Source organism: Lichenostomus cassidix, chromosome 18 (genome assembly GCF_008360975.1).
Source record: "Lichenostomus cassidix isolate B80296 chromosome 18, HeHo_3.0, whole genome shotgun sequence".
NCBI lineage: Eukaryota > Metazoa > Chordata > Aves > Passeriformes > Meliphagidae > Lichenostomus > Lichenostomus cassidix.
In genome coordinates this window covers 5,507,779-5,530,558 of record NC_139498.1, presented here as the reverse complement: position 1 = coordinate 5,530,558, position 22,780 = coordinate 5,507,779, and the positions used below count along the sequence as shown (strand labels likewise).

The following is a 22,780-nucleotide window of genomic DNA, read 5'->3' as shown; positions in this document are numbered from 1 at the left end:
TTGCAAACTCTGCAGCTGGACTGACCCTGTGCAGCTCCTGGATCCCAACAGGATCACAGCTGGTTGTGTCTCACTCTGAACAGAGCACAGACAGCAGCAGCAGCAAAGTGACAGACTGCACGTGGGGCTGGTGGCACTGGGCTGCTGTCACACAGGCTGGTGGCACTGGGCTGGTAGCACTGGGCTGGTGACACTGGACTGGTGGCACTTAGCTGGTGGCACTCAGCTGTTGTCATGGGCTGGTGTCGCACAGGCTGGTGGCACTGGGCTGGTGTCACTGGGCTGGTGTCACTCAGCTGGTGTCATGGGCTGCTGTCACTGGGCTGGTGGCACACAGGCTGGTGGCACACAGGGCTGCTGTCACTGGGCTGGTGGCACTGGGCTGCTGTCACTCAGCTGGCACGGGGCACAGGAGCTGCACGCACGCAGAGCTGGCTGGGTGATTACTCAGAGGTAGATCCTGCATCACCCACAGTGCCCAGAGCTGCTGAGCTCAAAGGAAAGAGGCAATTGAGTGTGTTCTCATTGCAGGGGCTCCACATGAGGTCAGGCAGAAGATTTAATGGGCAACCAGCTCCAGAATGAGGAGCAAACAGCGGTGATGATGCCACTGAAATATGATTCAGGCAGCAAAGGTATTTAAGAGCTTAGTTTCTGCTTGTTTTAAAGGGAATTAGGGACCCCTGCAAGAATTCCCCCCTGGCCATGGGTCTCAGCTCCTGAGGGAGGTGGTTGTGATGAAGGTCATGCTCAGCTTCAGCCAACACTTAATGATTTCCTGCAAAAAAAGGAGGATTAATTCAGCTGGCACCAAATGAGCACCTTGCACCACAGGACCCACTTCCTCCACCTGAAGCACCTCGTGCCCTGGTTTGCTGTAATTCATGTGTGTGCACGTGCTGGGAAATTCTCCCTGTGGATAATTACCAGGAAAAGATCATGGCCAGGCTGGTAGCTCCACCAAGGCAGGATGGAGCTAGCTTTCAAAGGCATGGCTGTGAAAATGTCAGCCTGAGCAAGAACATCCAGTTTAGAGCCTGTTTTAATACCAAATATTTAGTGTTTTCCCCTCCACCAGCACTGGTTACTGATTGACTACAAGTGACCTCCAGCTGCTGTATTGATTTACAGCAGCTGTCAAAGGGCAAAAATGAGCCCCATGCCCAGGACCTGAGAACCTCTGAATGGAGGTTGCACAACTGAATGAATGTTCTGCCAGCTCTTTAAATCTTGGGAAAAAAAAAATCAGCTTGAGGTCCTGATCTCCAATGCAAACAGCAGTGGGATATGAAGATAAGGCTGCAGCACTAGAGGACATATCTATTAGCCAAAAATCAGCACAGTCTGTTTAATTCACAGCTATTTATGGCTGGGCAAATGATATGGCATTCAGGTCTGAGAGTTCAGAAAGCAAATGGAAAGTCTTCCAGAGGCTGATAGGTTGGTCAGGTTTTGTTGAGGAAACTGTCCAACTCTGGTGTTTTTCTCTATCCCTACATCCACTTTTTTTCCCAACCAGCCCTCCCTGGTGCCAACCCAGCCAAAAGGTGTTGGGAGTCCCTCCAGGTGGACACAGACCTGTACATGCCAGGGAGCAGCTCTGGCAAAGGCAATGGGAGCTGAATGTCCATGTTTTGGAATTAGGGACACTTTGGACTGCTAAAGTCCCCTGGGGTGTGAGACTGTTGCTCACAGGATGGAAAGGGCTATTGGGATTGTCCCACATGGCAATTCCTAACCCCTCTCATGTGTCCTGGACATGCAGGAGGGAAGGAGAAGGCTGAAGAAAAGAGGAAGAGGGAAAGATTCCTCCAGAAGAGGAAGAGGGAGCATTTTCCTCCCTTAAACTGCTCCTAAAACATCAGCAAAATTGGATTAATTGGCATAAAAAGGAACTACCCATGAAGGGTTTTGTGTCTTCTCTTCCTCCTTCACTCTGCTCCTCACCCCTGAGCCAAGGGGGGACTACAACACGTGGGAAGGACACTGCTTCCTCTGCTGCTTGAAATAAACAGGAAAACAACAGCAATAAATCTCCAGGTTCAGATGGTTTTCACCCAAGGGTAAAAGTACTTGCATAAAACATTGCTTAACCATTAACTGCAGCAGATAACCTTTGCTTCAGTCCATGGCAGGACCAGAGCATGGAAGGTGGCAAACATGGGGCTAATTTTAGAGGAGAGCTCCCAAGGGTTGGGGATGAACACTCACCAAGTCTGGGAGAAACTGTAAGAGAGGAGAAAACTCACAGCTGAGTGGTAAATAGGATGTGAGGAGGAAGAGTCTGTGCACTTCAACAGAGGGAAGTGAAGCCCTTTGACACTCTCTTTGAAGCAATCACAGGGATAGGGATGGTCCAGCTGAGGGAGTTGACTTGGATCAAGGTCTCAGAGCTCCAACTTCCTCTCCCAAGGCTTTTAAAGTCATTTAACTGTCCTGCAGGGAGAGGTGGGAGAGCCTCATGAGCTTAGAACTGTTTGAAACATCATAAAGAAAGGGTGAGACTGAAAGGTCAGCGTTCAGTGTGCAGGAAGTCAGGGAAGCTGTGAGAGGACCTGGTGGAGATGGGATGGGATGGGATGGGATGGGATGGGATGGGATGGGATGGGATGGGATGGGATGGGATGGGAGAGGTGGGATATGAAGGCTGTTGTTGAGATCAGCTTATTTAGGGCTGCAGAACCACGAGCTGAGCAGTAATACCAAGTGACAGGATGATAAAACAGCAGATGAGATGTGATATTGGTTAATATACATGGGGGGAGAAAGAGAGTTCTGGCTGTGCATTCCTGTGACAACTTCAAACCAGCTGCTCCCAAGGCAGACCTGGGAGCCAGGCTGTCCCTCCAGCACTGCCCAGTGCACGGCTCAGTGACAGAGCCACAGCCAGCACTGCCACCCACCAGTGTCACCACCCAGTGCCACCCACCAGTGTCAGCCCCCCAGTGTCACCAACCAGTGCTACCTCCCCAGCATCACCAACCAGTGTCACCCCCAGTGTCATGCACCATTGTCACCACCAGTGTTGCCCACCAGTGTCACCCATCAGTGTCACCAACCAGTATCACCCACCATTGTCACCCTGTAGTGTCACCCCCAGTGTCACCCCCCAGAATCACCCTGTAGTGTCCCCCCACAGTGTCACCATCCAGTGTCACCCATCACTGCACCCACCAGTGTCACCCCCCAGTGTCACCCCCAGTGTCACCCCACAATGTCACCCATCACCGCACCCACCACGGTGACCCAGGGCCTCCCTCTCACGGTCACAACTTCCTATTCTGGCAGCATTTGGAGAGCAAATTTCCAAAAAGCCCTTATCCCTCACACTGCCATTACGTCAGGCTGGAAATGGGGACAGCAGGCTCCAGCCGCTGCCGGCGCCCGACACGAGGTGGCATCGCGACATCGGCGGCGACAGCGGCGGGGACACAGCGTGGGGACACCGCGTGGGGACAGCATGCAGCCCCTGCTTCTCCGTCTGCAAGAAAAGCATCCCCCGCCTCGCCCTGCTTCATTAAACTGTTCGCAGGCACCCGGCTGTGTAATTTGTATTACTCATTAATGAAATTATTATTTTTTCTAAGTGGGAAGCAACACTTAGAAAAATTAATAGTTTTATAACGCCGCCCTGCCGGGCTGGGCAGCTGGGTCCTGCTTCACTGATTTCATCCTTGTCTTGTTAGGAGAACAGGAGGAGAGATTTTAAGTTTATCGGGGGGGAAAAAAAGATCTGGTAGGGAATGTGATAAGGCAATCAAATCCATTTCCAGAGCTGCAGGGGAAAGCCACAATGTATAATTTATTTGAGAATTTCTCTGTCCCTGTTTGCAAATTGCACGGTTTCTAAATATATTGGTCCAGTTATTTAAAATTATTCATGAATCTCTTCTGTGGATAATACTCGACCTGCAGATCATCCAAAAAGTGAATATTGCAGTAGCACCACAACCAAATTCTCCATTTCTGCTGTAATTTGTTGTCACTAACAGATGTGTACGACTCAGGTAATTAACCCGGGATGAAATTCAAATTGTGTGTTTGATTATAATATTTGCAGTCCTCAGTTTTTACTGTGCTAGCCAGCTCCAAAGGTCACCTCATCAGGAGGTGGGTGAAAGTACCTGATCTCTGACGTAATGGAATTGCTGCTTTTATTGGGAGGTTTGGGTTTTGGTGACAGAGACACAACTCCTGAGCTCACAGGGAGGGCTGGAAGGGCTGTGTGCAGGTGGGCACAGAGTCAGCAGAGAATAAACATGGATTAAAAGGGAAAAAGCTTCTAAGATTTACTCATCTGACAGGTGTGATCAGCAGGACTCACTCCAAAATCTCTTTTTCTGTTGGGTCTCTGATGGTGCTTTTCCCCTGGAATACTGGGAGTGTGTGGCAACCCAAACATTTAGGAATCCGAGCGTCACAAAATTGGCTTTAAATTCTTGTTATTTCTTTTAAATAAATAAATAAATAAATTGTCGGGGTTTTTTGTCATTCTTTCAGTTTGCCTTCAGGTGGCAGAGCCTTCCAGCCATCACAGGTTTGTACTTTACCACCACCAGCATTAAACAAATACTCACTTTTCTTGGTGGATGGAAGTTTAAGGTGTCTCCCAGCCCCAGAACCTCCAGAGCAGGAGTTTTCTGTGCTCTCCCAGCCACGACAAAGCTCCCGGGAGGCTCTGGAGGAGCAGTGTTGCCACCTAGGGACTCCTGAGAGCTCTAAAAGAGTTTTCCCCAAGCTGGGATGCTCTGACGCCTTTCCCTCAGCTCATGGCTGTTTACCTGCTCGCTGTCGCTGTCCTGGGAGAGGAGCAGGATTTGGAGATGATCTTTTAGCCCTGGCTTTAGTTTTCCTGCACAATTACTAGCCCTGGTGTCTCTGCACCGTGTGCCAGCCAGAAATCCTCCACCAGCTGCCTTGCCAGGCTGTCCCAGCCCTGCACCACAGCCTCCAGGAGCACATTCATCCCCAAAGTGCACCTCTACACCTGGGACTTACCGATCCCATTTCTCACTTTGAGCTGGAGAAGTTTTTCAGCAGCCAACAACCGGAGGAGGATTTGCTGCTCCCGCCCTGGCAGGAAGATTTACACACGGGCAAATGATTTGTAACAAACCCCGTGTAAGATAGATGGAGCTGCTCCTCTTGTTCACGAATTATTCACAGACCATGGGCTTGAAGAGGAAGAAGTTTTTTCTTTGGTTTGTAAAGTACACACAGATGCATTTCTTTATTATTATTTATGGCCACTTTCAGGGTAAAAAACACTCCTGAGAGCATCTTTTGCAGAATGGTCGCAGCTCACAGGTTATTTAGCTGGCAATCTGGACAGAGGACAGGTTTGGTTGGTTGGGTTTTTTTTTCCTTTCCCCCTTTTTTTAGTAATTGCCATGACCAGCAAGATTTTTGTCACGGGTTTGAGCCTCTGGGCATTACAAGGTCACACAGCTGAAGTTCCTGGCCTCCACTTTTCTCACCACTCTGCTCAGGGGACAGTATTGCCAAATCAGCCCCTGGGTTTTGCTGGGTGAGCACAGGGCTTTAAATCTCTGGGGCAAATGCTCTGCCCGACCCTCAGAGCTGGAGCTCTGCAAGTGCTGCCCAGCAGGATGGGGAAAGTGCTGCTTCCACAAGTGTGTCTGCAAAGTTTCTGGAGCCTCAGGTAACCAGAAACAGGGAGCACAGGCACCCTGAGGGGCTCAGAAAGGTGTTTCTAGGTACAGCCTTGGGGCTGTGCATCCATTTCATATTTCCCATGTAAAGAAGTAGTTTTTTCTTTGTGGATAAAGGTTTCTTTTCCCTACTTCCACAGCCAGAATTAAAATGCATGGCCATGTCATTGGCAGTGCTGTGAGCAGGGGCAGATCCTTGACCCAGTGTTGTGATCCTTGTCCTGTGCTGCATTCACAGGGAATTTGGAGTTTTCCTGCTTGGCCAGCCATGGGGAGGGAAGCAGCTCCCAAGCTTGCTGTGGGGTAGAGCTGCACCCTGCAGGGAAATGGGCATTGCCCCCGTGAGCCTCAGAGATCTAAAATAAACAAATAAAAATACATCTTTTTGCCCAGAAATCCAGGCACTCTCAGGTGCTAACAAGGTCACTATTCAGCCCCTGCCTCCGTGGCTGGTGTGTTCCAGATGTGAGCACATCTGCCCACGTTCTGTGTGGGTTGGTGCAAACCATGGGACATATGTAGGACCTGCCGGCCTGCGAGCTGAGCAAACACCCAATTGCTCTGTGAATCCATTACTGCCAGCAGCAGATGGGTTCCTCGCCTAAATAAATGCATTTCAAACTCCTCTAGGTCTGCTTTCAAAACCACCACTTTGTTTATGTAACACGGAGCAGCCAGGCTCCTACACCCTGTGCTCACCAAACCCTCCCTGCCCTGCTGCTCGGGTGCTTTCATTTCTGCATGAAGAAAATCACAACGTGAATACGTTTTTGCAAACATAACTAATTAAAAAAAAAGAGATCTCTTTTGATTTGTGAATAGGAGTAAAGCATTGTTTACATTCAGGCACTGTTAACTGGAAGCATCCACAACACGTCATTCTCAGGCACAGCAAAACAGGCACAGAATAAAAATATCTCCAAAGACCTGGACCTGCAAATGCTGAGTAACTTTACGCTCTGGAGCAGAAGTGCCTCGAAACACAATAATTTTATCCCTTCCTGCTGGAGCTGCACATAGGGGGATGGCCAGAGTCAGAAATAGAAATCTGCTTTCCCTTATCCTGCAGCTGACAAAAAAAAAAAAAGAAAAAGAAAAGAAAAAGAAAAAAAGAACAACAACAACAAAACAAAACAGTCAATGAGGTGGGGAAAAGCACATTTTTGTTTGGTTTTTGGGTGCTTGGGTGGGTGCTGCTCATTCACCCGGGGAGCCCAGAGGTGCTCAGACCCTGGAGAGGTTGTGCAGAGAGGAGGATGAGGATGAGGATGAGGATGAGGATGAGGATGAGGATGAGGATGAGGATGAGGATGAGGATGAGGATGAGATGCTCACGGGGCTCACCAGCCGCGCTGTCGCAGCCCCGGCGGTGGCACACGGTGGCTCTCAGTGGCCACCTTTGCTGGTGACAGGAGCTGACGTGGCACTCGCCGTGTCACCTTGTGCTGTCCCCTGTGCCAGGCCTTCCGCAAGGGGCGCAGGCTACCTCCTGCCTAATTTTTTGTGGCTTAAAAAGAAAACGAAACGAAGGAAAGAGCCCGGCGCGGCAGGGAGGTGGAGGCATTTCCCCTTCCATAGGTTTTTCTTATTTCTTCATTTCCTTGTTTTCCCCCTTGCACTCTCTTCCCCGACCTGTTGAAACGAGGGGAAAAGCTGCAATTTTAACGTGTGAAGCTGTTAGGATTTTAAATAATTGCTTTTAAGCATTTTTTTTTGTTTGTTTTTAAGGCAGCGTTTGCCCCCCTGCGCTCTGCCACCCTCAGCCGCTGGCCATCCGTGGCACCTCTCTGCACACTCCCTCCCACCCTGGCAAAAGTCAATGTTTACTCTTGTCACTTGTATTTTTAGTGCATCCCAGCCGTGCCTCGGCACAGCCTCGTGGGCCAAGAGCCACGGGGAGAGGCAGCTCCCAGCAAATGTTACTTCATTTCGGGAAGGACGGAGGAGAGCACAGTCCCGGGTGAGTGCTGGCAGGAGGTGGCTGCAGGTTCATTGCACCAGTCCTGCAGGTTCTGCCAGTTCACGGGGACAAGGTGCACGGCAAAGGCATTTGTTCCACAAGTGGCCTCCCAGCTCCTGCCCTCTGTGAGGACAAACAGTGCTTAGAGCAGCAAAATGCCACACAGACCCCTCAGCCTGGGCTGGATGAACCAGAGGGACCAGCAGGGGAAAGCCTTTGGGGTTTGGTGGCTTTTTAGGGTCTGTTTGTAGAAGGACCTCAAAGAGTTACAAGTAACTGTGATCACAATTTCCCATTTCCCTTCATTTTTGTCCCAGATAGTTTGTCCCCATGCTGCTGGGATGCCACTGAGCGTTGGACACCCTTTAACACCCTCCCTGTGGGCACAGCCAGAGTGGATTTGTGCTCCTGCCTGCAGTGCCAGTCCCTGCTGCTCAGTCCCATCCACATCAGCTCCCCTGAAAACACCCCAGAACCAGCTGTCCCCACTTCGAACTCATCCCCACCAAGCACAGGGTGTGGAATGGATGGGAAGCAAATCCTGCTTTCTCTTTCCCCTGCTGTGGGAAGGCTCTGCATTCCACGGGAGGAAAGGGCCAACCTTGGTAATGCTAAAGTTCAGGGCTCACCTGGGCAGGGCACGGCTGGCTCTGCTCCATCCCACCTCAGTGCTGGGGACAACGATGCCACAGGGGGATAAAAGCCTGTGGGTGATTAGGAGATGATTTAAAACAGCAGTGCTATCACAGCCCAGCATCAGCCAGAGCTCTCAGGTGAGAAGGAAACCTCAGAGCTCCTCTGCAAGGTGCAGAAATGGGGTTACACCTCGTGCTGATGGGGAATGGGGACTCCAGCCCAGAACTGCTGCTGGAAGGCAGGAGCAGCAGAGCAGATCATGTGCTCTCATTCCCAGCTCTCCGTGGCATGATTTATCAAGTGGTTATGAAAAAAAAACCAAGGAAAAACAAGTAAAGAAAGAAATAACTGGATAGAGGTTGTACAGCTTGGGGTCCTCTTTGTCTTCCAGCCTGCCTGGATAAATGTTGTTCTGGGAAAGGCTGGAGGTCAAATCCGCCCTCAAGTTCAGGAGCTCTAACAGGGAGTGAAAGAAGAGGCTCTGGATGAAGATAACTGCAGCAGTTACATGACTAATCCCAACATCTTCAGACGTTTTCCCCTCTGCCTGTAAGAGTTATGTGATCCCAAACATCCTCAAGGGAAACAAACCCATTCTGGCTAGCAGATGACTAACTGCTTGCAAATAAAGCAGATATCTTATTATACACGACAAAAGACCAAAATATCCGAGATGACAGTGCCCCACAGGGGAGCTCAGGCTGGGCACTCCAGCACTGCTCTATCCAAAAAGCAACTGGGAGCTGGGCAGAGCAGAGCCTGGCCACAGCCAGAATGAGCCTTTTGTTCCAGCAAATGCAAATGTCAGGAGAGGGAATGGGCCACTTGCCACCCTGCAGCAATGCCCCCGGCAGCAGGGTTGGGCTGGACAGCCCCAGAACCCTCTGGAAAAAAGGCAAAGTCAAAATCATCTCTCTGTAACCACTCTGGTCTTTGGAGGGAGGCATCTCCACATCGGGCTCAAGGATGATCCTTGTCTCCTCTCACACAGCACTCATTCTCTGATTCCATCAGGAAGATGTTTAAGGGTGCTGAGTCCATTTGTGCAGGCAGCAAAAAGCCAAACTCACTGGAGATCCCAGGCCAAAATGCATTTTAAACTGCATTATTAGCCATGCATTAAGCCCAGCACATGTGCAGAGGGAGGTTCCAGTGATGGCTGAAGGCAGAAGTCTGTCCTGCATGGTTGAGGTTTCACTCCCCACCTTTACCTCTGTGAGCAGAGTCATCCTGCTCCTCATCCATCCTCCTTTTCTGGTCCTCCCACAGCAGGAGAGCCAAGTGAGTGGGACTCTTCCAACAGCAGCAGGAGAGGCCAAGGAAATCAGCCTTGGAAGGGATGCTTCAGAGAAGAAAAGGGATAAAATAAAGATACTACTACAGCAGGACTGGTTAAAGGGTTTTAGTTCTGTGTTGCCATTGACAATTAACTATAGATCAGCAGAAGAACATTGTTCTCTGCCATAAGCACTTGTATTTTTAGATAAATACATTCCACAAATGTTTTGTAAAGGAGGTTTCTTTGCCTAAAGGATCTACTTCTTCCCAAGCCTCAGCGTACAGAATAAACCACATTACTAATAACAATTGTTCCTGCATTTGTTTCTGGAACACAGATCACAAAACACAGTTTATTTGGGAGTGTCTGTGTACTCTTCTATTTCTGTCCTTCGTATTCAGCCTCCTAGAGTAAAACAGGCAACTGTGAGTCGGGGTAGGACACAGCCCTGCCCTGGAGAGATTACAGTCTCCATCAGATAACACACTGCAAATTATACATGGTGAAGCACAGACCTCAGACAAGCAGGAGGGGAGAACAGCTTGGTTTGGGAAGGAAACTAAGAAAAGTGAGTTTTAAGGGAGACCTTGAAGGAAAACAGAAAACTCGGGGTGGGGAAACCTAAGAATTTCAAGGGCTAAACAAGGTGGGAGAGAGGTTGTACAGCAGGACACTGGAAAAATATGATATGGAGAGATGAGATACCCATGCTGAATTTAATCAGATCTTCTGCTATCTGACTTTGGGCAAGTCAGAGACTCCAAACACTGAATTCTTAAAACCACAGAGACACCACCAAGAAGAAATGAAAGACAACTTCACTGACCTCCAGAAGCTCATCACCCCCAAATGAGCGCTGTGTGTTGAGATGATCACCCAGCCAGCCTTGCTCCCAGCTCTCCAGTGACACCAGCAGCTTCTCTTACCTGTCCCCAGCCCTGCCAGGCAGAGGAGGTGGGATGGGATGGGATGGGATGGGATGGGATGGGATGGGATGGGATGGGATGGGATGGGGTGGGGTGGGATGGGATGGGATGGGATGGGATGGGATGGGATGGGATGGGATGGGGTGGGATGGGATGGGCAGAGCAGCTCCTGCACACAATGGCTTTGCTTCCCCCTCAAACTGGGCCAGTGCAGCACCTCCCAGAGCAGCTCAAGGCTGTGCCTTCCTCGGCAGGCTCAGCCCAGCAGGAACAAAGCCCAGAGGTGCAGCAGAGGTGTTGGAGCAGGGACAGGGTGAGATAGAAGCAAGGCAAGGGCAGGGACAGGGGACATCGTTTATTAGGTCAGCAGGCACACTCAGAAAAACTACACATGATTGCAGCACATCAGGCTGCTTCAGATCTGAAATAGAAGCAATAACCTTAGAGCTAAATACAGGTTGAGAATAATTGTTCTGTGTTAAACTTCATTATATTAATGAATTAGGCAATTTGAGAGAAAGGGTGATTGGTTCCTGTTGATCAAAGGGAGGATGCTAGCCAGAAGAGAGCTGATAATGTCATTTATGGCACAAAGAGAGGGTAAGAGAGATAGGAATAATTATTGCCTAGGGATGTCTGGTGGCAGCAAAAACCATAACGTAATATGCAATCAATATCTATGTGATTTTCTGTCCTGGAGTCAGGAATTTTAGTGCTTGGATTGCCTTTTGAAGCAGCTCTGGAGACCTTCCTTGCAGGTCAGGAGTGAGAGGTTGGAGATGCAGTGGTTGATCTCTTCCCAAGTGTTTCTGTCCCTTATCAGTTTGTACAAGTTAATTTGAGGTGGTTGCCTGCAGCTGTTGCCACCAGCCTGTCAAATCTGTCATGCAAAGCACACGGGCAGGAGGGTGGTGGCAGGTCTCGGTCCTTCTGTGTCACTTAGAAATCTGATTCCATTAAGCAGCTGTGGTTAATTGCCAGCACTTCTGAGCTCATCACTATCCCTTCGGTAGTGTTTCCTGTGCAGTGACAGTTCCAGGGAAACTACGACTTCCTAAAGACCTAAATTTTCACATAAATTTAAGTTCTTAGTGGACTTGCGGAGAAAAGCTGGAAAACTCTGAGATCTATTTGACTCTACACCCAGAAGATAAATTAATATGGTGTGAGGTGGATTATTATTTATCATGACCTCATCATTTCTAAAATATTCTTGGAAGACTGAATCACAATTTCTCAAGTGATTTGGCTTGGCAATGCTGAAATGAATCTTTAAGGACAGCACTGTAACAGTCTAAAGGCACAAGAGCAGAACATCCGTTCGTGTGACTCAAAAATGAAATAGCAATTTTCTCAAGTAAAATATGAGCTATGTCTCAAAGCAGTTAATAAATACAACATGAGATTCAATATGTAGTATTCATATACCTGCAAAGCAGGTAGTTGCCCCAGGTGTTAATATTTTCAGCAGTAATTGGGAATTTTGCACTCTTGCACTCAGCTGCAGAGGTGCTGTGTGTTCCTGGTTAACCCCGAGAGACACAGACCCCTGGGCTTCAAACACACACTGCAGCTACCTACAACATCTGAGACTCAGCATGGAGTTAAAGGCTCAAATGTGAGCTCAAAACCACCAAAATTGCTCTTGATCAGTTGATCTGTGGAAGATTCCCAGCTCAGAGCATGGCTGTGGCAGAGCCCAGCTGCCCTGTCTGTGCTGGCACATGGGATGTTTAACACCAGGGTCTAACAAAAATCAAAGGGGAATTTGTTTTAGTTTGTAAAATCTGTCTGCAAATCTAATTTTGGCCAGCAGTAATTTCAGTGAGTAGGCTGCTACAAAATTTTCACATGATTTGTACTGGAGGAATATATACTTTCATATCTATAGAAACACCCACAGACATTCTTTTAGAGAATCACAATAGTCAGTATGTGAGATTTCACTGCTCCAGAGGCCTTCAGCTCCAACGGGATGAATCAGACTCCACATTCCATGGACAATGAGAACCCAGTGCCTCACTTTTATAGGCATTCCTTGTTTCAAAACACAAAGGTCACCTAATCCAGGTTAGCAGAACTGTACCATGGAGGAGATGCTCCAAGGCCACAGAGACTAAAGGCAATAAAAGGAGGGAATGGCAGGTCAGCCTCAGAGGATGTTCCTGTGGCACAGAGAATCTGGATGGAGTTCCTTATTGACAGTAAAAGTCTGATGCTTGCCAAGTGGATTTCAGTGGTGACAGAGGAGAAAAAAACACAGAAAAGGGCAGTGGCTTGCCCAGTCAGATCTGGGCTGTGAGGTGCCTGAGGTGTCATCTATGACACCATGCTCCTCCCTAACCTGCCACCTCTGGGTTCCATCAGCCTGACTGAAAACTCCTGGGCTGTTGCATTTCTGACTGAGGCTGCCCAAGCAGCAAATTCACCCCATTCCCTGGGACTGAGAGCACCTCCTGCAACCCTCCCCTGTGCTCTGACATTCCCGAGCTCTTTACACTGCATCTTTGAAGGGAAGCCAAGCACAGCCTGAGCCCAGGAGGTGCTGGGAGAGGGTGTGAGGAGTCTCCCCTGGCACAGCAGCTCCAGCCCCACACAGCTCAGGTCAGGCAGGAGTGGAGTCTGGTGGAGAGAGGAGCAGCAGGAAAGCCTGGAGCAGCACAGCAAGGCAAGAGGTGGTGAACAAAGGCAGCAATACAGAGCTCAGTCCTGCTCAGGGTGCTGTGGGAGGCAGAAAAGCCATGGGAAGGGGTTATGGGTGTAGCAGGGAATGAATACCTTCTGCCAAGGAAAGAAGGTGGATTTCCAAGGCTGGTTTTAAATGCACTAGCCAGCTGATAAAAATTTCTCAGAGAAGCTCACAGGGGCACTAAACAATAATTAAGGCTCTACATTCCCAGAGTCCTCTTTTGTTTGATGCTTTTGGTAATCCTGAAGCCAGGGGGACAAGGGGATGCAGCACAATGAGCTCTGTGGCTGACAGACTCTCTAAACAGAATGATGTCTAAAGTGCTAAATCACCACATGAAAACTACAGCAAGTCCCACCAAAAGTGCAGCCATCGATCCTACAGGTTGTTTTTAACAAACTGAAGCTGACAGAATAAAGGATGGGAGCTGAGGGATGTCTGCACTGCACGCCAAGGTTTTTCTAAAAATATTTTACACCTGCCATTTGTTCCACACACTGATCATATTTTGTCTATGAGGTAGAGAACTCGTAGTGCCAAAGGGAATGTGGTTTATGTTCCTGAGTCTTAATGCTTTTTCCCTTCTGTAAGGCAAAACTCCTTACTACTGTCACTAAAATAAAGCCAAGAGGACAAAAGTCACAGAAGCACTGCCACGGTAACAGTTCCTCTCGCTGATCTTTGGAAACAGTCCCTTCAGCAGGATTTTACAGCTCTGGCACTTCGATTTAGCAAACTTTTTATGCAACTCATGAGGGGAATGCAGCCAACTTTGTACACTCAATTTAAATCAACTTGCTGATGATATAAAAAAGAGTGCTGAACCACCGGTTTGCTTCATCTGCTCCAAAACTACCAACACAAACCCGGAGGTATTTATTCCTGAAACGTTAATAGAACAGTCTGGGGCGTCAGATCAGTACATGAACTCTGCTTTGATCCCATGTCGGTCCAAAGAGCTGATTTAACAACTCGTTGTTTGGTTACTTGATAGTTCAGAATGCAGCTGGGCTGTTTGCAGGCTGGGATGTGGTGGGAGTGGAGGGTGCAGCACTGCGGGATCACCAGCCCTGGCTGTGCAGCAGGAGATTGTACAAACAAGGTTTAGCAGCTTTCTAACTTTGCATCTGAAGCAAAGATGATCTGTCAGTGGTGTATAGAATCATAGAGTTGTTTGGGTTGTGAGGGACCATGGCAGCTCACCTAGTCCAACTCCCTGCAAGGAGCAGAGGCAGAATTACCTGAGCTGATTGAGAAGGGCAGGACTTGTGCCTGCCCTGTGCCCTCTGGACTCAGCTCCAGGGCCACCCGGGATCCAGCTTCCCCTGGCAGAAATAACCAGACCAGTTCAATTTTGGTGGCTGCTACCAGAGTCCTGATCAAGAGGGAGGTCTGTTCCCTGCCCTGTTCCCTACCCACAGAACCAGCACAGCACAGACTGTAGCTGTCCCCTGAACCCTCTGCACCGCCAGGCTGGAGACTCTGAGCAGTTTCAGAGATCTTAGACTGCAATTTTCAAAAGTTATTGACTTGTGCTGAGTGAGCCCTACAGACCAAAGTGCCTTGAACTTGTGCTTGGGTGGGGACCTGGGGTGAGGTGGCAGGAGGCACTAAGCAGCATTAAGAAGAGCACACAGTCGTATTTCTGCCCTTTCCTTCACTGTACATTAAAGGTTTCACTGTATCTTCCAAGGTTTAACTCACGTTGGCAGTTCTAAGGAAGCAAGCTGCATGTTCACATGAGAAAATACAAAAGAACATGCATGACTGAGCAAAAGCTTCCTTTTCCCCCTTTTGATGTGCTTTCTATCCAAGCAAGTACACTTACCTGACAGCTGAATACTGGGTGTGCACAAATGACCCCAGCCACTGACCTGGCGCTCGCTGAGAACAGAATGTTGCAATGTAAATGTTTGATCTCAGAAATTCAGCACCAAAGTTTAGTAGATGATAAACAACTGGGTGGAGCAGACTGAACACAAAACACTCATCTCTCATTCCTGTAAGATTAAAAACATAATTCTCGCTTAAATGTTAAAAATCATTAAAACATTAAAAATCTCTATACTTGTGTTGAGTGAACTTGAACCTCTTTCTGACTTGTCTCCTTGCAAAGCACCAGAACCAAACCCTGCTGGTCAAACCTTTATATTGAAAGGTGCTGCAAAAACCCTGTGTTCCAAAAGATTTTTCCTTGCACGGCCCTTCAGACACAGAGCTGGTTACAGTGGAAGGGAATAAATCAGCCTGGGAAGAGGATAAGCTCGCTGACCTTTAAAACAAATGATCTCAGTTTAAATCACAGGAATAGAAATATTACAGAACACATGGAAGAGTCTCCTCTGTCAGAGTTGCTCAACTTCTTGGGCAGTTTAGGTATTAGTATCGTGCTGTAAATAGCAAAACAGTAGTAAATCTTAAAAGTCTAGGCATTCAAATAGGAATAATACACAGAGCTGGCATTCTCTGTTTTCCAGCACTGATCTAGCATTTTTCATAAAAGCAAAATCATCCATTTAAAATGAGGTACCAAAAGATGCACTTTTAGGGCCGGTGCTGTCTGTGGCTGTGCCGTGAGAGGAAAGATAAAGCAGATGGCAAACTCAATAAAAGGGAGCCAGTTAAACAGAGACAGATGAACGCCGAGGAAAACCCTTCGCTCCATTATTGCTTTTGAACTGGTTGTCATGGCGCTGGAAATGGATACCACTGTCAGCCTCCCACCTCCGCCCTGCCAGCTCTTCCCAGCCTCTGCCCAAAGCAGGGAGCTCACACTGGGGTGAAAAGCTCCTCTCCCAGCACCAGGCTGCTGCCACCACGGCTCCACTCCCACCAAACAGGGGACTGCGCCTGGAAGTCGCACCTTGTGTCACATCCAGTGCATCCAACAGGAGAAGACTGACCTTTGGTCTCGAATTCCAGTGTCAGAACACTGAAGTTCAGCTCACTCTAATCCTGAGCTCTGTGTGTAGCTCACAACTCGCTGCCAAGAGCCAAGGACTATCCACTTAGCACTGGGACTCTGTAGGGCTGGGGCTGCCGTGGAACATAAGCTGACCTTTGTCAGATTTACATATTAAAGCAGTTTCTCTTCCCCTTGACAATGTCCATTAGCAAGGAACACTATTTGCTGAGCAGATGGAAAAGAGTAAGGGATGCAACTTCAAAATAGCCCTGGAAAAGCTGAGTTGTTCTGTCAGCCTCTGAATTCTTTCCCCTCCCACTCCCTTTTGATTCGGAGAATCTATTTAAAATCGGTAAAATCCGCTAAAATAAAAACCTTAGGATGTCTCAGTGCAGTTGCATTACATTTCTCTTTTCGATAGAGCATATAAAATGCGAGTTTACAATGGGTTCAGTAAGCTGTAAATCAGCACTTTTATTCAGTTTCGTTTCTGAGCTATTAATCCCTAATACAGAGGCAGAACGCTGATGTGCTGGTCTAGGACCTCCCGAGAGAATAGTCCCAATAATCCCGATGACATGGAAAGGGAATGTCACTGAATCACCTGAGTCCCTGCTAGACACATCCCATCACCCCATAACTCAGCGTTCACAGAGCTCACTCTTAATTATCAAGGAAGAAAAAAATATAAAATTTCCTTTTGGCTCCAGTGAGCTGCAGTTACAGAAAACAAGAGGAATTTGCTCAAATAATTGTAGGTAAATCCTCAGTGGGGCTCTGTGCTTTGTCAGGGGTATTTTGGGTAAGGAACCCCCATGAGGTGCAGCCAGAGCCACCCTTTTGCTCCCCTGGGTCAGACTCTGGTGCATCCCTGGCAGTGCCACACGAGGAACGCAGCGTTCGGATTGTCAGCGGGACACGAAGAACACAAACACCACCACAGCCGAGTAATTTTAAAGAATTTTAATACAAACTTAATATAAACTATTTCAGTCCCTCTTAACATGTAAGACACTGACTCAAAATACTTTTATACCTTTTTTCAAGTATTGCACAATGTAGGTACAAAATTAATATTTACGATTACATTTTCTTCCATAATATATAGCAAAAATCTTTAAACTTTTAACAGAAAATACAATTTGTGTTTCTTTTGAAAAAAGCAAATATTTCGTACATTTTAATTCCACCACTAAGGAATATTCTGTACACAACTTTTTTACTTTTTTTAGAATTGATGTCTTTAAGATGGATATCTTACAATTTCAGTAAAAAAAATACAACATGAAGCTGCTGCAGCTGTCACAGATCACTGTAGTAAAAAGATATAAATGCAATACCATGTTGTAGAAACAATATATATACTCTGATATTTTACAAACTTTGTACTAAATTAAATTATACAATTAGAAAAAGACCAATAAACCCACCTATTAGTGCCAATTTTTTAATATATATACATATATGTCCGAGTACATATATATATATACACATGAAAAATTAGCCACTTCCTTGCTATATCTTAAATACTGTAAGAGGCCATATTTTTGAGAGTATATTTTTGTAATGTACAGTCAGTATAAAATAATTTTGTGCTTGGTTGGCAAATGAAAAAATGATGCATGTCGTATTTATCTAACCAAGCCTGAATGTATTCATACTACAAGCCTTAAAAAAAATCTCAAGAGGTGGAAAAAAAGATACACCCTTGGGTACGTGCATTTTAACTTGTACAATAGTATTTACTTGGATTTCACTTTCGGTTTATTTTTAGTTAGCCATAACTGGCTGGAATTGCTGGTTAGAATACTGCATGTTGTTTAAACTAAAATTCAAGCCATCCACAAAAGACTTCTCATTTAGACCTCCATAGGCTGCAAACATATCAAAGGCATTACTGTACTGGAGAGGACTGAGGTTAAGGGGGCTGTCACCAGGAAAGATGCTACTGGTACTACCTTGACCCTGCATGTTGGGGAAAATGAACTCCTTTGCGTTAGGAGACAGGGCAGAAGTCTTCTGCTGTTGCTGTTGCTGCTGCTGACTGCCTAGGCCAAGCCCGTAGAGAGAGTGCATGGAGGAGGAGAGGGATTTCTGCTTCAACAGGTCATTGACATTCAAGCCAAGGTTGGTGGGAGAGGTGCGGGCGACCTTGTTGCCACGGCCGCTATTCTTCATTTTGGTCGAGCCAAACTTGGTGGCAGCAAATGTGGCAGTGGTGAAGGTTAAAGGCTGAGTGGAGCGGGGCATGAAAGTCGGGCTCACAGCAGCTGAGTGACCAAAGGGAGGAGAAGGAGAACTAGACACTGAAGATGCTGGGTCACTAATTGGCATGAACACCTGGGCCTCTGGGTTAAAGCTGTTCTTGATTTCCTTATCCAACTCACATCCATTTTCATTATCATCCACATAAAGCACTTTCACTGGTCCCTTTTCACCGATTTGGTACGAAACCTCAAACGGGTCAATCCAAACACTAAGATCCTGAGGCAAGTTGCCACGAACATCATCAATGTCCAAACCACTCTCTTTGGATGCTTGTTCTATGACTGGGTCCACTTTCTCCCCTATATGAATACATCTAAACCCTGATCCTTTGTATGGCTTTTCTGGATACCAGTGCCCTTCATACTTCTTCTTCAGAAGTCTTTCAAGCTCTTCACCAAAAATGTTGACACGTCGTCTGGGAAGCTTATTGTACAAATATGAAATAATAAAATTGAGTGCTACTTGGATTTCAAGCTGCATAGCTGCTATGCCACAGAGTTATAAGTCTGTTTCAAAACCCGAAGAAGAAAGAGTTCAAGATGCCACAGGGAAACAAAATTTCATTCAAAGTGCTGATTCGAGTTGATTATTATCCTTCACCTTGAGTGCTCTTGTTCCTTTAAGAAAAAACAAAAGCAAACACATCCAAGTAAGAACAGCATAAGATCAAGCTCCAAGGCCTATTCTTTTAGCTTCACTTTCTGCACAAAATAGGTTACTTTTTAAGTGAAAAAATGTGCATCGAACTATTTCTGTTCCTGCCTGCGGAAGGTGAGGATGTCAGCTCCATTCAGCGTGACTTACAAACAACACTGCAGAGGATGGGCTTGTGTTTACATATACAGCATGGGGCACTTCCAAATCACATGAGCTGGGTGTTTAGTTATTCACAAAGCAGCAAGGATAATTTTTAAGACATCACAGAACTGCCAAGGCTGTCAAGGGTTCAATTACCAACCCGTATTTGGATGATTTATAGTACTCAGCTGCAAAATTTAGCACCAGACCATTAGTTCAGCCTGAAAGGTCTTAGTCCAAGGGTCATTTATCACTTTAAAGTTTGGAAACATATTGACTGCAACTGTAGGCTGCAGAATTATAAAAATGTTAACAATTGTTTTAGAGGGTTTCACACAAATAGCTCAAATGATGCAACATTTATTTTAAGTCCAAGCAAATCTTCTCCATAAACTGTGCGCGGGTGAAACGATGCAAACTGAGGAGAAAATGTCCGCTGTGCACATCCAACAGTTCACACTGAAATGCAGTCAGCACATACAGAATAGCTGCACGTATGTTCTGGCAGAAGGGTGGCCAAGACCGATAAATTAATTCACAATTTTTTTTTTTTTTATAAATTATCCCCTATTTTCAGATGCAAGATGGAATTATATACTCGATTATTGTATTGCACGGTCTGTAGCTCAGATTTAAAAAAGTTCCAGGGCTAACAGGGCTTTTGACAGCCTCAAAGCCGATTGCCTTTTTCCTTCTCCACGACTCCATTTTATATTTAATGTAAGATATGGTTGCCACTCCTTCACAAAGGACAAAAGAGAAATTAGCTGTCTAAAGTTAGAGAAGGGACAAGAATCGGGTATTAGCACACGTACTGCTAATACAAATCCTGCAGTCCCTCGGTATGAAAGTACACACACAGCACACACCTTTGTCAAAAAGTTCCAATGAAACAAAATACGGGGATTTTTTTTTTTTTTTGGCTCAAGTTAAAAGCCCAAAAAGAATTTCAATTAACAGTGGGCTTTTCTGCACTGCATCACTAGGAAAAAAATTTAGCATAGCTGTCACTAAAGATTAGAGAAATCAAAGTTAAAGGATTTTGATATTAACAACGCGACTACGCTGCTTTTTTATTTCTTGCTCCAAATGATCTCCTTTTAAAGTCTGGAACCCTATTTCCAAGGCACTCGTGTTCTCCCCAACATGGTATGGGAATAGTTTGAAAGGCTGTATGATAAGGCGACCTTTAAACGTTTGCTGGATCAGCACCGGGTGGGGATAAGGAAAAGATCAAGGGCAAACAGAAGATATTTACAAAAGGGGCACAATCAGTACAGAAAAGCTGATTGGGTAGTTAAACGGGACATTTAAAAATGATTTATTAATCCATCTGTTTCGTTTCCCTTCCCCCATGTCCTTTAAGAAAGAAATGGTCCTTTCAGGGCGCACCGGGCTGACGCTGTAAATTTTTCTAAGCGAAACTGATCCACGGCACAAAAAAGCAGCTGATCAAACAGATCGGCTTGATCATTTCGAACTTGTTCTTTTTATGTATTTCTGGGAAGAGGACAGCATTTCTGGGGGATCCGAGCCCATCCGTGGCCCGGCAGCAGCGCCCTGGCAGGAGCCTTAAGCAGTGGGAGTTACATAACCAGGCAGTCGGGTCTCATTAGATTTCTGCTCACAGCCCTGGAGCTCCGGCGGCAGCGGGAGGAGGAGGAAGAGCGTTTTGTGAGCCCGTAAGAAAGCGAAGGAGGAAGAGGAAGGGGGATGGCTGCAGGGCGGCGGGGCTGCAGGGCCCCTCTCCGGCCGGGCAGGTCCCGCAGGGCGCTGCCGGCGCTCCCGGAGCGGCCCAGCGCCGATTACTCAGCCGGCACCGCTCCCTCCTCCCCGCCCGAGCGCGGTCGGCGCGGCCCCGGGGGGAGCGACCCCGCACAGCCCGGCCGTGCCCTCTCGCCCAGCCCCGTCCTTGAGGGGCTCCTGCAGCCGCCGGTCCCCCCGGCACCGCGGGGTCGTGACCGCCCGGCACCCCCGCCCAGGGGCCGCTGCTGGGCCGGGCGGTGCTGCCTCAGCCCCCTGCCCGCACCCGCCGCGCCTCACGGCCGGTACTCACCCGGGGTGTGCGGGGGTAGTGCAAACAGTCCCGGCGGGGGTGTGAGGGCGTGGGGGGGGCGGCTCAGCACCCGACCCCCATCTCCGAGCGCCGGCTCCCTCGGCGAGGATGGGAGGGGAAAGGAAAGAGAAGAAAAAAAAAAAAAAAGGGAGGGGGAAGGGTCGGAAAAAAAAAGGGGGGGGAGGGAAGGGGGGGAGGGCAGCGCTGCTCACACCCCCACGACGGGCGCGCTCGGCCGCCGCAGCTGCGCTACCTCTGCTTCTGCCCCGCCGCCCGCCGCGCCCCTACTTATACCCTCCCTTGCCCCGCCCGCCTCCCCGCCCCGGGGCCACGCCCCCCTCGTCCCCGCCCACCAATCCCCACCCTCTACTGAGCAGCGTCCGGCTGGCCCCGCCCCCTCCACCCAGGCTCCGCCCCCCGCTCGGGGCCCTCCGCCACCTCCCCTCCCCCCCGGCGCGGCGCGCGGGGCCGCTCTGACGTCAGCGCGCTGCTCGCCTCGCAGCCCCGTTGCGTCACTGCCGACGTCAAACCCTGCCCTCTCGCCCCTCAGCCCCGCGGGGAAGGGGAGGGAAGGGGAGGGAGCGCTGAACTACATCTCCCATGACCGCCGCGGCCCGCGGGGGCCTCGGCAGCGGCGATGGCGGGGCTGGCAGGGGCCGCCTGCACGGCGGGCAGCCTCAGGCTGTGGGGTGACCCGGGCGGGCCCCGCGCTGAGGGGACACGGCACAGCCCCTCACACCCGCACCCCCCCGCCCCCGGCGGCTAAAAATACTCCCCACAGGTAGCAACGCACGGCCATTGGCTGCCTGCCCGAGCCGCCGCCGCTGATTGGCCGGCGCGGCCGGGGGGGCGGAGTCAGGCCGGGTCTGAGGGGACAGGAGTGACCGGTGGGGGGGTGGCTGCCCTCAGCGCCGCGGGGCCGCGGAGCTCTGGGGGAGGTCTGGGGAGGTCTGGGAGAGCTCTGGGGGCTTCGGGGACATCTGGGATGGCGTAGAATGGGCGCGTTTGGGACGGGACCCACCCCGGAATCCCTTAAAACATCCCCGGGTTTGCTCTTCAAACGCCCCTCGGGGTGTTCAGGCTTGGCGCTGGGGCGGTTTCCCTCACACCGCCAGCAGGACCCGGTTCTGGAGGACAAATTGTGAAGGGTTGTTCTTTTGGTTTTTTTTTTTTAAATTCTCCGCCTCTTGCTCTGTTTGTATAATAATAAAGCATTTTGGCATGAGCGCTGCATGGGCCCCGGGAGAGATTTGGAAATGCCAGTCGGAAGAAATGCCAGGACTTTAACCCTTTGGAGCTGAGGATATGTGTGAGAATGGGAGGCAGTAAGCAAAAAGCTGAAATATTAAGGGAGAAAAGAGGGTAATATTTGGGATTTTCCACAGCTTAACATTTCTGCTGGAAGGCTTAATTCATTGTAAAACATACAGTTTTTATTCAGATGTATCAATGTTGATGCTACTGGGATTGCAGTATTGCAAACAACTTAAATCTTGATTAAGACTCAAAATATTTACAAATTCCCCCCGTATTTGTCACCTATTTTTAAATCTAGAGGGTTGCACATGCCTTCAGTGAAAACTGGGTCACT

The 22,780-nt window shown here is 48.5% G+C and overlaps 1 protein-coding gene and 1 long non-coding RNA gene across 2 annotated transcripts; one reads left to right on the top strand and one right to left on the bottom strand.

Annotated features, from left to right (window-relative positions):
* The first annotated feature begins 319 nt into the window (after positions 1–319).
* LOC146429518 (uncharacterized) lies at positions 320–4,416 on the top strand. The gene is made up of 3 exons (XR_014855589.1): positions 320–453; positions 532–2,511; positions 3,289–4,416. It is a non-coding gene; the product is annotated as an uncharacterized LOC146429518 (long non-coding RNA).
* Positions 4,417–17,015: 12,599 nt separating this feature from the next.
* Positions 17,016–21,398, bottom strand: TOB1 (transducer of ERBB2, 1). Its single transcript, XM_085077633.1, has 2 exons — positions 21,190–21,398; positions 17,016–18,952 (listed from the first exon to the last, which is right to left on the bottom strand). The coding sequence occupies exon 2, from the start codon at positions 18,813–18,815 to the stop codon at positions 17,838–17,840; it is 978 nt and encodes a 325-aa protein (XP_084933759.1). The 5' UTR covers positions 18,816–18,952; positions 21,190–21,398; the 3' UTR covers positions 17,016–17,837.
* Positions 21,399–22,780: the final 1,382 nt, after the last annotated feature.

What these genes read in the sequence shown, in the direction of transcription:
- TOB1 (XM_085077633.1), bottom strand. Translation starts at nt 18,815, where the DNA reads ATGCAGCTTGAAATCCAAGTAGCACTCAATTTTATTATTTCATATTTG.